Genomic DNA, 14017 nt, shown 5'->3' on the forward strand with positions numbered 1-14017 from the left:
TTTATTTGTATTATTTACTGCCCAAGAAGCTCAGCTGTTGGATGACAGACGGTATGGCTTTCTAACTGTAGTGGAGCATATTTCAGGGACTGCAATAAAATACATCATTTCAACTGCATAATGCCTCTCATAACACCTATTATTGGAGCTATTATTTGGATACCCGTAAATCCTGAGGCCATGTTATCACCACGCCGAAGCCTGCTGCCTGTAATTTGTATGAAGAGATAGCAGGTCGCCTGTCTGAAAGTAGCACATGTATCTACATCACATCTGATCCTATCTTGCAGAAGTCCTAATCGAAATCATAACAAACAAGTATTTTTTCTCTAGTTTTATTGCACTTTTCCAGGCCAGTGTGGATCATTTGTTCAGTTTTATCTGTCATACATGTTATCACCGTAGGAAGGTTTATCTTAAAATCAATTCTGCACACATCTACATCAGAGCGACATAACATAGCTTCAACATAAGTTCACCTATTCCTTTAAAAAAAAAAAAGACACTTGAATTAAAATTCCTAACTTTCCAAACATTTCTTATCTTCCTCTTTTTCTCCACTGCTTAAGTTTCCATTAAACCTCTGTGCTCTCCCTCTGCTTCTCTCTAATCTCCAGGGCTGCACACTGCTGCTGTGCTGCTGCTACTACTGCTGCACATTCATTCACACAAACACACACTCGCAATCTTGCCCAAATCACACATGAGAGCACACAGTTTTACACACGGGATCACACACGTTCTCACATACAAATGCAGACCTCTGTTGTGTGTGACCGCCGCTGTGCATTTCTTATCGCAGATGCAGCCCCTATGCTCTGATCTGATCCTGTTGCTGCTGTGTGTTGGGAGTCGGTCCAGAGAGATAGAGACAGAGGAAATGAGAGAGCGAGATAAAGACAGAAAGTGACAGAGTGAGAGAGAGAAAAAGAGAGCGAGACAATAGCAGGGCTGTTGTAATGTGCAGGTTGAGATGCTGCAGGGATCAGTGGGCTGGAACAGTGCAGCAGAAAAGTGATGACAGGCTAAACTGACTGAGCAGAACTTTCTAGACTGTAGCACTGCCAAGGAAATGGTTAGTTGATATTCACTAAGTGCATTCATAAAGCGGAGGACAAAAGATTATGGCGCATGCATAGACTCACACAGTCACACATGCAAAAAGACTTGGCTGCTTGTCAAACACGTCCGCTTTCAGATGCAGCCGATAAAAAGTGCTGAAAAAACTAATCCAAGCACTCTTTACGTCCTTGGGTGATGAGACTGTCGCACACAGTGCTCCATATCCAGTAACCCCTGCATCAGGTCAACTCAGCACCACAGACCTGTTTATTATGCATGGCCTGCAGGGGAAATGACAAGGGACATTCTCCTCACCCAACAGGACGGCCACATCCTCGCAGCAGCGTCTGAGACAGGTGGTGAAATGTCCTTGAGCGCCCTTGCGCAGCCACCGACTGTGAGACTGCTTTTACATGTGCATGTTTGTCTTATGTAACAAAGTATTGTTGCGCGTCTGGAGGTGTAATGTTATGACTTTTCTCCCTCTTATTCCATCATCACTAATCTGCACAAAATGCATAAAACTTCCTCTGTGCACATGTCTTTTCAAAGTGCACGTTTGACAATTACGTGCTTTCTTTGTTGGGAGTCTCTGAAGTGTGTTGATGCCCAGGTGTGTGCGCGACCATGTGCTCATTTCTTGCGTTTGCGTGTGGTTTAAGTTTACAGTCTCTGAGGATGATGCTAATCAGATTTTCTCCCTTAAGGGAAGATGACTCATTAGTACTCCACTGCTTATGAAGCTCTTTTAAAGTGATATTTCATGTTGGTTGTGTTTTCTTGTGCACATACCTCTTGTTTGAACTCAGGGACTAATCAACCAACAAAAGTGAGAGCTTGGGGGGAACCAAATATTACGCAAGTTCAGAGCAGCTTCATAACTCAGACATACTCTTGTCACAATTGGTAAGTTAGGTCCTATTTTTTTTCCTTCAGAAATACAAAACTCTGACTATTAATAGAAGCAAACAATGCTTGTTCTATTGTAATTACTCCAACAAAGACCTATTTTTTAAGGCCACACTCACAAGTAAATATATTTTAAGAGAGATGAAAAAATACAATAATTTTACAGCAAAACGTGCCTGCTGAAATGCAAAGATGCATTTTTGCTCTATTTTTTAAATCAAATCTGGCATTCTTTTAAATCCATAGGCGTATATTTCAAGGAGGGATGCATCTAACATGTCTCTATTAATATTTACCACGTATAAATACCAATTACCAATAAAAACATGAAAGTAGCAGGGTAGTTTATTTTGGTGCAAAATAATTCAACAAAATGCAGGAAATCAAGTGTTTGATGCTTACATATTTCTGGTGGAGGACCCCCAATGTTAAAACAAAACCTACACCCTTGGTTCTATTTGTAATTTTCTTTTTCTCTTTAATTTTCTTTATTTTACTGCTAATTTTTACAGGGACAGCACACAATTAAAAGCAATTGCACCAGAGTTAGCTAGCAGCTACTTTCCATCTGTCTTCCCTCGTCAGGTGAACACAAACACTTTTTTATTTACTAGATCTTTCTTTTTTGGTTAATTTGTATTGTACTACTAAGAGAGTTAATTTCACTCCTGTACACTTCATAATTTTTACATATATTTATACATTTTTGCATTCCTGAGAGTATTAATCTTTTTCTTATCTGATTTTATATCTGTAAAACTTCTTATATTTTGCATTTTGTGAAACAACAAAATCAGACATGAACTAAAACCAAATATTAAAATATTGAGTCCTTTTTTCCTGTATGTGCTCACGCTAGTGCTTGTCCCTTGAACATAACCTGGCTCTTCTTAGAACGTAACCTACCAACAAAGTTATACTTGTTATATCTCCATGTATGTATCTGTTATGCAGTCTTTTCCCAGTCTCAGCTGCAATAATTCACAGTGAAATAATTAAGTGTACACTCATTCATAGTGTGCATTTTCATAGAATTTAGAAGGAGTTCCTCTTTTATAAGAGTGTATCTTTTATTTTATGCAGCTCTTTGAAACTGCCTTCCTAACCACTCCATTGTCTTGTGCAATAATTCATAGTGAAATAATTAATTGAACATGAATTCATAGTGTGTATTTTTACATAATTTACAGTGTGTGCCTTTATTATAAAGTATGTATCCTCTGTTTTTATGCTGCTTCCTTGACCTTTTTTTTTATTGTTTTCTCACAAACTGGCTTTGAGAGATATGTACAAAAATCTAACATACCTGTACTCTCCTGTTCATCTAATCTAATCTATAATATCTCCCTTATATCTGTAAAACACTTTGTCAGTGTGTTTTAAAGAACGGAATACAATGGAATGTTGTTGATGAAAAAACATTTTTTTTAAATGTTATGCATGCGTGTATGCGTGCGTGTATGCATGCATGCGTGCGTGTGTGTGTGTGTGTGTGCGTGCGTGCGTGCGTGTGTGGAGCTTGAGCTCGAACTGATCGATGTCATGTTGATGGAGGTGAAACTGATCTTTATCTGTATGTCTCTGTGAATGCTTCTCTGCATGAATTGTGATTTACTGCTTGACGTAAAGGTCTGCGTGTGCGTTTGTGTGTGTGTTTGTGACAGAAAGAGCAGGAGTGTGTGCCAGAGAGAAAGCAGGAGCATGTTGTCGCCATGGGTGATGATGAACAGTTAGTCAATACAAGGCAGATGGCCAGGCTTGTGTGTGTGTGTGGAGGTGTGTGCGTGTGTGTGTGGAGGTGTGTGTGGAAGTGTGTTAGTGCGTGTGGGTCTGTGTGCTGCTACACAGCCAGTGACAAACCAGTCTTTTTTTGCTTGGAGCCACTGAGCTGACCTCTGCCCTGTCACTACTATGGATTGGCTGGAAATATTAAGGCGGCTGTAATTTAGCCAATCAGCTGATGTGTTTGTTCCGCTCTGCTTTGGGCGAACCCCTCGCTGAGCAGAAATTAACACCAAATTAGAGCCAAGTTACAGAGGTAAAATATGTCCAAACACCCTAATGGCTTTACACTCAGCCCATTTGCTCACTGCAAGAGCAGCGTCGTAAATAAGGCTGTCTGCTCAGTGCATGAAGACAAAAAGACCATCTATCTGTCTGAGCTGTTATACTGAGACAGAAGGCTTTTCCTGTGCTGCTGCATGACACATCATTTGTCCTCTGATGACAGGATGTAGAAGTTGTTTTAGCTCAACGTGCCTCTCATTAACCTGCCCACTCAATGCAAGACCCCAGTGTTAATGAGAGAGAGGGAGAGAGAAGAGGGGTGATAACATAATTTCTTCCCCTCTCTCTAATGCATATTTAGAGAGAAGGGATGCTACAATGGCCTCAGAGTGTGGTTGATGTTTTGCAGATTGAATGTTCATTCACTAAGACTTCTTTAACCCTTTGAAACCTGGATCAGTTTTCTTGTGCTACGTTCAGATGCCTTAAGTATTTAAGTATTTAAACCTTCGAACCCCAAGAAAATTGGCTTGCTTTCTTAAAAAAACAAAAAGGAAAAAAGTGTTCTGCAAATTGCAAGAAATTAGTAAATTTAGAAAATTATAAAAAGCTAGGGAAAAAATGTCCTGCAAAAAACTAGATCTATAATTCTCTAAATTATATATTTTAAAAAACATTACAGAATTATTAGTATTTTTAAGCACAGTTTCCAGGTCTTTTCCTTGTTAATTTGTTTTTATTTTATTTATTCATTTGTTTATTGTTTTTGGTCATTTTTAGATATATCTCTTATCTTTTTACTTTTTTTTGGCTAATTTCTGGGTAATTTCTTTCTAAGTTGCTCATGTTTTTGAAAGGAATCAAGCCATTTGGCTGAACAAACACAGTGTGATGCAACATTTAAAAGCTTTAAAACCTCCTAAAATGTGTCATATTCTGTTCCATAGATTGTTGCCAAAGTGCTATTTAGCCCCAAGATAAATATAGTAGAAGGGTATCTAAGAAGTTCATGCAATAATATCATTGCGACCACAGAACAACACGATGTTAGTTTATAAAAGGCCTTTAAACGCACCACACTGACAACAAAAACCCAAATAAAAGGGTTTAAACGGGTTTAAACGGAAAATCATGCAACCTCATATGTATATATATTTGTGTTTCTCCAGTGCGCATGTGATATATGGAGTGGGCAATATTTTCCCTACTACATCATTCCGTCGCGCTCGCTGCTGTTATTATGAGAAAGATGGTGACACAGCAATGAAAGAGTCCTCTTCTTCACGTCTGCCTCTCCTCCTCAGCCTCTAAACACTCGTTTTTGCCTTCACACTTTCCAAGAAACCTATTCAGATCCCCCTGAATGCACGGTGCTTCTGGTCCTGTAAAGGTGACGATGCACACAAAAGCGCATCGATGGAGCCATTATGAGACGGACAAGTTACTCACCTCCCGCAATGGCGAGGAGAGCCAGCAGCAGCAGCAGCGACGGCGGCCGGCCGTCCATCATCGTACGTGCGTCCGAGCAGCGCGCTCCGAGCCCGAAAGGTGTTCACCGCGATGGAGATGCCACCCCGATCACACCCGCAGCGTTAACTCCCCTCCTCCTCACGACCCCAAACGGTTCCGCTTCACTCTATACCTGGCATGGTGACGTCAGGGCTCTCCGTCGGTATCACACTTCTTCTCCCGGTAAACGGGGGAGAAATAGAAATACCTCAGCGGGGGCCAGGTAAGCTCTGCGCTAGGTCGTGCCGTCGCTGGCTGTCCGCTGCTGAAACACCGCTCAGCGATGCGACGCGCGCTGGAAGAGGCGGGGGCGGGGCGGGGGGCGCGCGGAGGAGCACGCTGGGGGAGGGAGGGAGGAGGTGCGTTGGGAGGATGTGGCATACCTCAGAGGCTCCGCAGCTCAGCTCGCGATGCCAGTGTCTTCCCCGCACAAAGTCACACATTACCATATAATATTCAGTGGTCTCAGGCGCGCGCAGTGTTTATCGTGTGACCTCGTCAAACTTAATGACATCTCTGTCTGCTTCAGCTTTAATATCAGCCTCAGGACGGTTGATGTGGCAGCAGTGAAATGTAACCAACTACATTTACTCAAGTACTGTACTTAAGTATGAATTTGAGGTAACTATACTTTACTTGAGTATTTTGTTTTCATGCTGCTTTATTTTTTACTCTACTACAAGGGAGGGAATAGCCCATTGTTACTTTTTTACTTCACTATATTTATCTGGCAGCTTGAGTTACTTTACAGATTTTTATATAAAACACAATATGAGTTTATAAAAATTATGTTTTGTTTTAAATTTTAAAAAGAGTTCATACGATAATTGAATCGGTCAATTCACAGAAAATTAGTTGGCAACTATTTTGATAAACATTATAAACAACCTTGAGGTCTGGGGTGTTTTTTCCTATTTCTTTTTTAATTTTGAAGTTTTCTTTATAATTTTGACTTTTTTGACATTCACATATATTGATATCTGTTGCAAAATATTAGCTTTTTTTTCAACTGCAAATTTATCCTTAAAAATTTGAGCAAATTTACTTAATTTCTTTGAGGAAAAAAAGGTAATGATCAAACAAAGAAGAAATCACCCCCAAATTAGCAAGGAATTCACAAGAAGTGAAAAATAAGAAAAGGAAAAGAAAGATAAAAAACAAACAAGAATTGGAAACAGTGCTTAAAAAAATATGGATAATTCTGTAACATAATTTTAAATATGTAATTATGATAATTGTAAATATGTATTTTTCCCCATGTTTTTTTATTCTTTCCCTAGATTTAAGAAATTAATTAAATCTAAAACTATTGATTTAATGCGATTTATGGAAAATTTCTTATTAAGTTGCTCATTGTCTTTTTCCAATATTTTTGGGGTCTTTAGGGTTCAAAGGTTAAAATACTTGTGAAGGACATCTGAAAGCAGCACAAGAAGTGAGTCACTCAGGTTTTCATCTCACTTCAATCATTTTTATTGCAGCAACATAGTGGAATGAAAAAACACTGGATTTTATTACTCAAGTAGGCTACCCAAAGTTTCATTTTTATATGCAATATTACACATTTATATAACAGAAAATTGATACTTTGCATCCCCTTATCAGTGCAATATTTCCAAGCAAAATATTGCAATACTATGCTGTTTTTTCCCCTCACCTAGCAAAAACACATTTTAAAATATCATAAATTAGAGTAAAACAATTGGTTTTGGACATGTACAGTATAACTGCAAATATTATAGCTTTTATGCTGTGGCGTGTCTCCCTGCTCTAGTTTCCGTGTATATCTGACCCAACTCGCATCTGTGCCCATTAAAATAACCTCACACCACCTTTCTTTCCAGGACTGCCTCAGCCTAATGTAGTCATTATTCTGTGAATAATCTCCACCCTCTAAAAGCTGGAGGGGTATGTCTCGCCTGCTCCTGTGTGACCTCTTCTTTCATTTTTTCCCCTTTCCTGTCGCTTATCTTTTATTAAATGTCCCTTTTTTGTTTCTGCTCCTATAGGACACTGAAGCGACCTCTAATTCTCAAAGTCAAGCACGCAGGAGTCGGGTAAGTAGATGGAGAGGGGAGAAACACTAAACAGGTAGGGGGATGGAGTTGAGGCAGGCAGACATAAATTGAGATAAGCGTATAAAAGCTTACAACTTCTGGATGTTGAAACACAAGAGCTGGCGGCCTGATGATAACAAAAATAAAACAACTGTTTAGGATGATGAGGGGCGGAGGGAATGCAGCAAATGAAGAAGGGTACAGGAGGAGTCAAAGGAGCGTGGGAGGCAGGGAGAGATGGATGGGGGAAGAGTAAACTTAGTAAACAGGAGTGCAGGATGGAGGGAGGAGGCGGTTGCCGTGGTGACTAACAGAAACCAGAAAGCTTCAGGAGGAAACGACCTGTTTCTCCTTCATTTTGTCTATTTTCATCACCGGCACACACACAAAGAACACACACAGCTGCCGCACAACACACTCATGCATAAAATACACACAATGCACACAGACGCACATAGGCATGCACACACACGCATGCAGGCTTCCACAGTAATGTCTTCCTCCTCTTCTCATGCTATCTTTATGCACTCTCATCTCTCCCTCTCTCTCCCTCTCTTTCTCCTCCTCTCTCCCTCTCTACCTCTCCTCTGCAGTGAATGAGCTGACCTGACAGTGCTCCTCCTCTGCACTGAGTGCTGTGAGTCTCGCTGAATTATTTAAAAGCTGGGACCCCCACAAGTGCTTGTCTTCCCCTAACACCCCCCAACACTCTCCCTCTCTCTCCCCCTCTCTCGCTCTCTCTCCCCCTCTCTCTCTCTCTCTCTCTCTCACACACACACACACACACACTTCTTTCCTCTGTCCCTTCCTCTCTTACTGTCATTCTGTCTTCTGGTGCTGCAGTTATCTCTTGTGGTTCTGTCATATCTGGCAACACTTTGATTAACAGCGCAAAAATCGAATCTATGAATCCGGATTAAATTAAAAATGTAAGACAAAGTATAAGATATGAATATTTTTACATTACATCTAAATTTAGGTACAGTTTTGAAGTACTGTATACCTCCTTACTACAACACTCGTGCAGATTATGAGACAATGGGTGTTTGGGCACAGACATGCAAAAATCCCCACCACCTCTCCTACATAGGAGCAACACACACAGACTCTGTGGTAGTTTATCCTCATTTGTTTGTTTTGCATCTGGTTGTAGTCTGTATGCAGCATTTTGTGGTTTTGTGTCTTTTTTTATTTTTAATTATTCAACATAAAGACAACACATGCAACACACAACACAAAGGAGACGTTCACAATAAATTTGCATATCGACGTTGTCGGGTGCAAGCCTCGTATCTCCACACTCACTCACTACTTTCGTTTTTTTTTCATAAATTAATTCTATTGGTCCCTCTCTACGTCTATCAGTGGGTTTCACCATTTCGCTACCAACAAAATGTAATTAAAAAAGTGTGGACCTAAATCTGTCCCCATTGGATCCTTTTAAAAACACAGCATTTTTTCCAATTCCTAAAAAATAGCAGTTTTGGAGATAGGAGGTTTTTGCCCAACAGCAGTGAAAGTTATCATACTTTTGGCCTTTTCATGTCCATATCACAACGAAGTACATATTCAGTGGTAATATTACTTCACAGAAGGTTATTAATTTGGCATATACCTCCCACTTTGCCACATAAAAGAGCAGAAAAAGAGTAAAGAGCAGAAATATGCAAGTATGGCAAAACAGTAATAATAATAAAATATAAAATAAAGTAAAAAAAAACAAAGAAACAAACCATTACAAACAAACAAAAAACAAATCAAGCTAACTTGATTTCTGGCATCACCTCTATTAATAAGGACCATTGTTTATTAAACCTGTCCATTTTCAACCTTAACCTTGCTGTGATTTTTTCCCCATATTAAATACATTCTTGACGTTGTCTCTCCACTGGTTTATACTGGGAGGCTGCAGCTTCAGCTCAGATGCTGTATTTATTATTTTTTTTATTTTTTTGCTGTCAAGAGCAGAATCAGTAGTAGACTAATCATTTTTCTCTTTGTCATATTATCCAGCATTAATCCCAGTATGAACAGTGCTGGGTCTAATATGGTGTCAATACCTAATAACCTCTTGCTTTCTCTTATATTTTTTTTCCAATAGTCCTGGATTTTTTGGGCAGTCCCAGAAGCTTTGTGTCTTTTTGATGTTATTTTGTCTCTTTTTTAGGTCATTTTGTCTGTTTTTGTAGTTATTTTGTGTCTCCATGCAGTTCCTTCATATCTCTTTTTGGTGGTAATTTTGTCTTTTTGGGTCATTTTATGTAAATTTTATGAATAAGACTTATGGAATTTTCCATATGTAATATTTAGAAGGTGGCACTTCTAATTATATTTTAATATTTTTGGTATTGCCACTATTGCCTACAGTTAACAAATGATCTGAATACTTCTTTGATAACAGATACTTTATAATTTTGGACGGATTACTGAACAGCACCCAGGGGCCCCAAGTGTTGGGGCCCCCCATGGCCTTCACCTATAATGTCTCTCCAGTCAACATGTACTGACCAGAGGGAGACTAAAAATACCATAAGAAGACACACATGGATAAAGCACAAAGAGCTGCAAAGGAACTGCAAAGAAATATGAAATAACTACAAAAACAGGCAAAACAACTCACATAGAGGCACCAAATTGACCACAAAGATACAAAAAAAGCGACCAAAAATAACCTCAGAGACTCAAAACACCCAAATAACTGCAAAATAATTAAAAGACACATAAAACAAGCACAAAGAGACACAAAAAAACCAAAATGATGCCTAACAAATAGACAAAGTTAGTATTGCTGCTCTGTAGGATAGGTGGTGGGGCCTTAGGCTTTGCCAGGGGCCCATTATCTAATAATTCGCCCATGTTTACAAGCTCATATCCAGGGTGCAGGTGATAGAAATCATGCATATGATCACTGTCTTGTGAAAATCGAGTATCTTCAAATAATTTATTTTCATGTGCTACAAAGACGGCCCTATGTGACGATGCAGTTTTTACTCCAAAGGATTTGAAGGAAGTTATTTTCTCAGCCAATAAAGACACACATAAAACTTCATTTACTAAAATAAGAGAAAGCTGGTTTTCTCTGGACAGTGATGATATGTAAAACCAAGTTGTGGGCTGGACAGTTACCGAACTCAGCATTTCCCAAAAAAAAAAAAACCCCACAGACTGGCGAGCTTTGCAAGAATCATGTGTCCAGCACCCCGGGCCTCTTGTTTGTTTTGACCTACTTTGTGATTTAATTAAGAGAACATGGAGGACTAACCACAACAGATCACACGGATGGAAGGAAGGGTGAGATTTAGTGGCGTCTGTTGTTGTGTAACATTGCCATTTGTGACACGCTGGGTACAGCAGGATGGGCCAAGATTAGAGACGGCTCCTCGACCGGAAAGCCTAGGTTCAGGTCCGTATTGAAGTCTGGCTTGTTGAAGTGACACATATCCGGAGTGGCCCCCTTCACTTTGAGCCTTTGTGATCAATTAAGTGCTCCAAAATCCAAGCCGACATTGTGGAGTGTATTACTTTTTTAACTTATTTTGGGCACTGCTCTGACATTACATGTTGCTGCTCCCCATTCACAAACCAAGCAGGCTATTCTGTGGGGGAGCTACATTGCTACTATGGCACTATGGCCATGGTTATTCATAGCTCTTTTTATATTGCAGCCTGTCTCTCCTCCCTCTTTCTCTTCCTCTCTCCTCCCTCTCCTCGCTCCCCGTAGAGATGGCCCTACCTCACTCTAACTAATCACCATGGCAACCTGGTAATCCCTGAACAGAAAAATTCTGACTCCCTTTCGCTCTCTTTCTATCTCTCTTTCTCTCTCTCTTTCACACACACACATAACAACCCTGCATGCACACACACATAAAAGCACACATGAGTGCACACATGGGCACATTCACGCTTGCACGCACTCACTCACACACAAACACACTCTTAAGAGATACTCATGCAAACCAATACACTGGTGTTTACTGGTTCGACATATCTTACTGCAAACACACGCTTCCATGCATCATTGTGAGGATAAAGCTTCTCTGTGTGTTTTGTCAGACGCTTCGTGTGTGTGTTGGCAAGGATTTAAATACACCACCTTTCGGGTTGTGTGTGACTAAATGCTGTTTGTGCGTACACTATTTATGTATGCATTTTTTGTGTGTAGCTCATGTGCGTTTGTGCTCGTGGTGGTCTGTGTTTGTTTACTGCAAATAGGTGAGCGCATGCATGTTTGTGTGTGTGTGTGTAACTGTAATTGATTTCACGCTCAGGTCAATGGTTTTACAGCTACAAGAGAAAAGCACACAGATTCACTCTGGTTAGCTTCTCATCTCCATTTTAACCCCCCTTTTTTTCCTTGAACCTTGCTTCGACTTACGCTGCCGGCAGTTCTATTAATAACTGTGTTTGTCTAAAGGTGTATATGGTAAAAAATTTAACTAATAGATGCCACCATAAAACTTTCCAGGCTGATTGCTTACAGAAAGGCATTTATTTTTTATATATATTGCAAATTTTCTAAAATGTTATATTTAAATATGCAAAAGATGCATGATCTAACTAAGTATGTACTGATTTGGGTACATTTTATATAAAAATCTGAACATTGGTTAAAGCCAGGCCCAAAATCCTTGTGTCATATTGTTGCCATTTGTTTATTTATTTTGATGAGTAAGCTCTATTTTGATGTTTTAAAATGTGATTTAGCACCTTATTTACCCCAGACTTTTTACATTCATGAATGGAAAATAATTCTTGATATTTTTTACATAATACTTCACAAATGCTAATGTAAAAAAAACGATTGACCTGTCGAGGGAGAAGAAAGGGACTGGAGCACAGCGATCAGTTTACAGCCTTTAATAGTGCAAACAGACTAACGTTTCAACACCACTGTGTCTTCAACAGAGTCAAACACAAGCAGGCACACTCATGTATTGTCAACCTACATTAGGCGAGCAGATCACGCTGGATAATAGCTCAGGATTTCAAATCTTTTGGACAATACACAAGTGGGAGTTACCATTGTCAATGCCACACCCCATATACCACAATCCCATTTCAACAAATTTTACTGGAGGTTTACTGGATTCACACTCTGAACACGGTTGAGCACTTTAGCTTTATTGAGAAATTGTACCTTTAATGTTTTGTACTTTTTAAACTTGTAATTTTGTACTATTTGTAACTTTTAGAGGTGTCTGTGTGTCTCTCTCATGGGGTTTGGCATTGACAACAGCAACTCCTACTTGTGTTTGTCCAACAGATTTGAAATCCTGACCCACCAGTTATCCAGCGTGAACTGCTCGCCTGATGTAGTTTGACTATAGTATATGCGTGTGCCTGTGAGTCTTTGCCCTCTTTGACTCAGGTGAAGGCACAGTGTTGTTGAAACGTTAGTCTGTTTGCACTATTAAAGAATGTAAACTGATCACTCTGCTCCAGTCCCTTCCTTCTCCCTCGGAAAGTCTCTGTCCTTGAGCTGAGAAGCACCTGATATGGGCGCATGCTGCTGGATGACGCGTGGGGAACCCTGTTTCAACTTAACTATTGAGCAGTATTAGAGAAATAGTTACATTTATGTATTTATATTAATAGTAGTAGAAAGTTAAGTGCATTTATTCAAGTACAAGTATGAACAGAATGGCAAAGTAGATCCAGTGCTTGGTTAAAATTATTATCAGTTTGTCTATTCTTCATTTAACTATATTTAGCATATATATTTAGATCTGTGGCTAAGATAATTAGGGCTAAAGCTTCAGACACCCAGGCCTTTTGATGCTTCTGCTGTCAACAGCCATTAAAAAAGTGTTATTTTTACTTGAATTAAATGTTCAATAAATCAGGCTTTGGATATAATATGAAAAACTGGTCTATTAAAATCTTCAGAATATAGGTAGGAATAGAAATGAGAAGTTTGGGGCAATTTTTGGAGAAAACAGCCTTTAAAGATATACATTGTTAAACTCATACATTTTAAGACCAACAAAATTAAGACACAATGAAACTTCCCCATCCGATTACTTATATTAAGGCAATTCTTTTTCATATTATAAATTAGATGTTTAAATATGCAAATGAGACATTCTTTATTAAGTATTAGCTGTTTTGCATATACAAAAATCCGAACATTGTATATTGCTGACATTTTGGAAACAAAAGTTTTTACAGAACGGATTTTGAATATCTTGTTTAATTACTCCACAACTAAGAAGCAAGTCTGTGGGAATAAAATGTTCAATAAATCAGGCTATTAATGATATATGCATAAATCCCTCTGTAAAAACCTTCAGAATATAGATAGGAATAAAACTGCAGAGTGTGATGTGTTGTAAAATCAAAAGTCTACACGTGGATAAGGTAAAATTTTTAACTAGCAGACAGGGGAACTTCCGTAGTTGATTATTTATGTCAAAACAATTATTTTTGTATGACAAATTTTTCTGAAATCTTATGTTTAGATATGCAAATAA

General features: G+C 39.1%; 1 protein-coding gene and 1 long non-coding RNA gene across 2 annotated transcripts in view; one reads left to right on the top strand and one right to left on the bottom strand.

Annotated features, from left to right (window-relative positions):
* chrnb2 (cholinergic receptor, nicotinic, beta 2) overlaps window positions 1-5801 on the bottom strand; it is a 31168-nt gene extending 25367 nt beyond the window's left edge. The window contains exon 1 of the mRNA XM_042489788.2: window positions 5428-5801. Within this exon, the coding sequence (XP_042345722.1) occupies window positions 5428-5488 (61 nt within the window). The 5' untranslated portion in view covers window positions 5489-5801. The remainder of the gene's footprint in view (window positions 1-5427) is intronic.
* LOC148188294 (uncharacterized) overlaps window positions 1-14017 on the top strand; it is a 48185-nt gene that overhangs the window by 25487 nt on the left and 8681 nt on the right. Inside the window, exon 5 of the long non-coding RNA XR_015777957.1 lies at window positions 7497-7544. This is a non-coding gene — a long non-coding RNA (uncharacterized LOC148188294). The remainder of the gene's footprint in view (window positions 1-7496; window positions 7545-14017) is intronic.

This window comes from Plectropomus leopardus, chromosome 11 (assembly GCF_026936395.1).
Source record: "Plectropomus leopardus strain MGB_pleo_1.0 chromosome 11, ASM2693639v1, whole genome shotgun sequence".
Classification (NCBI taxonomy): Eukaryota; Metazoa; Chordata; class Actinopteri; order Perciformes; family Serranidae; genus Plectropomus; species Plectropomus leopardus.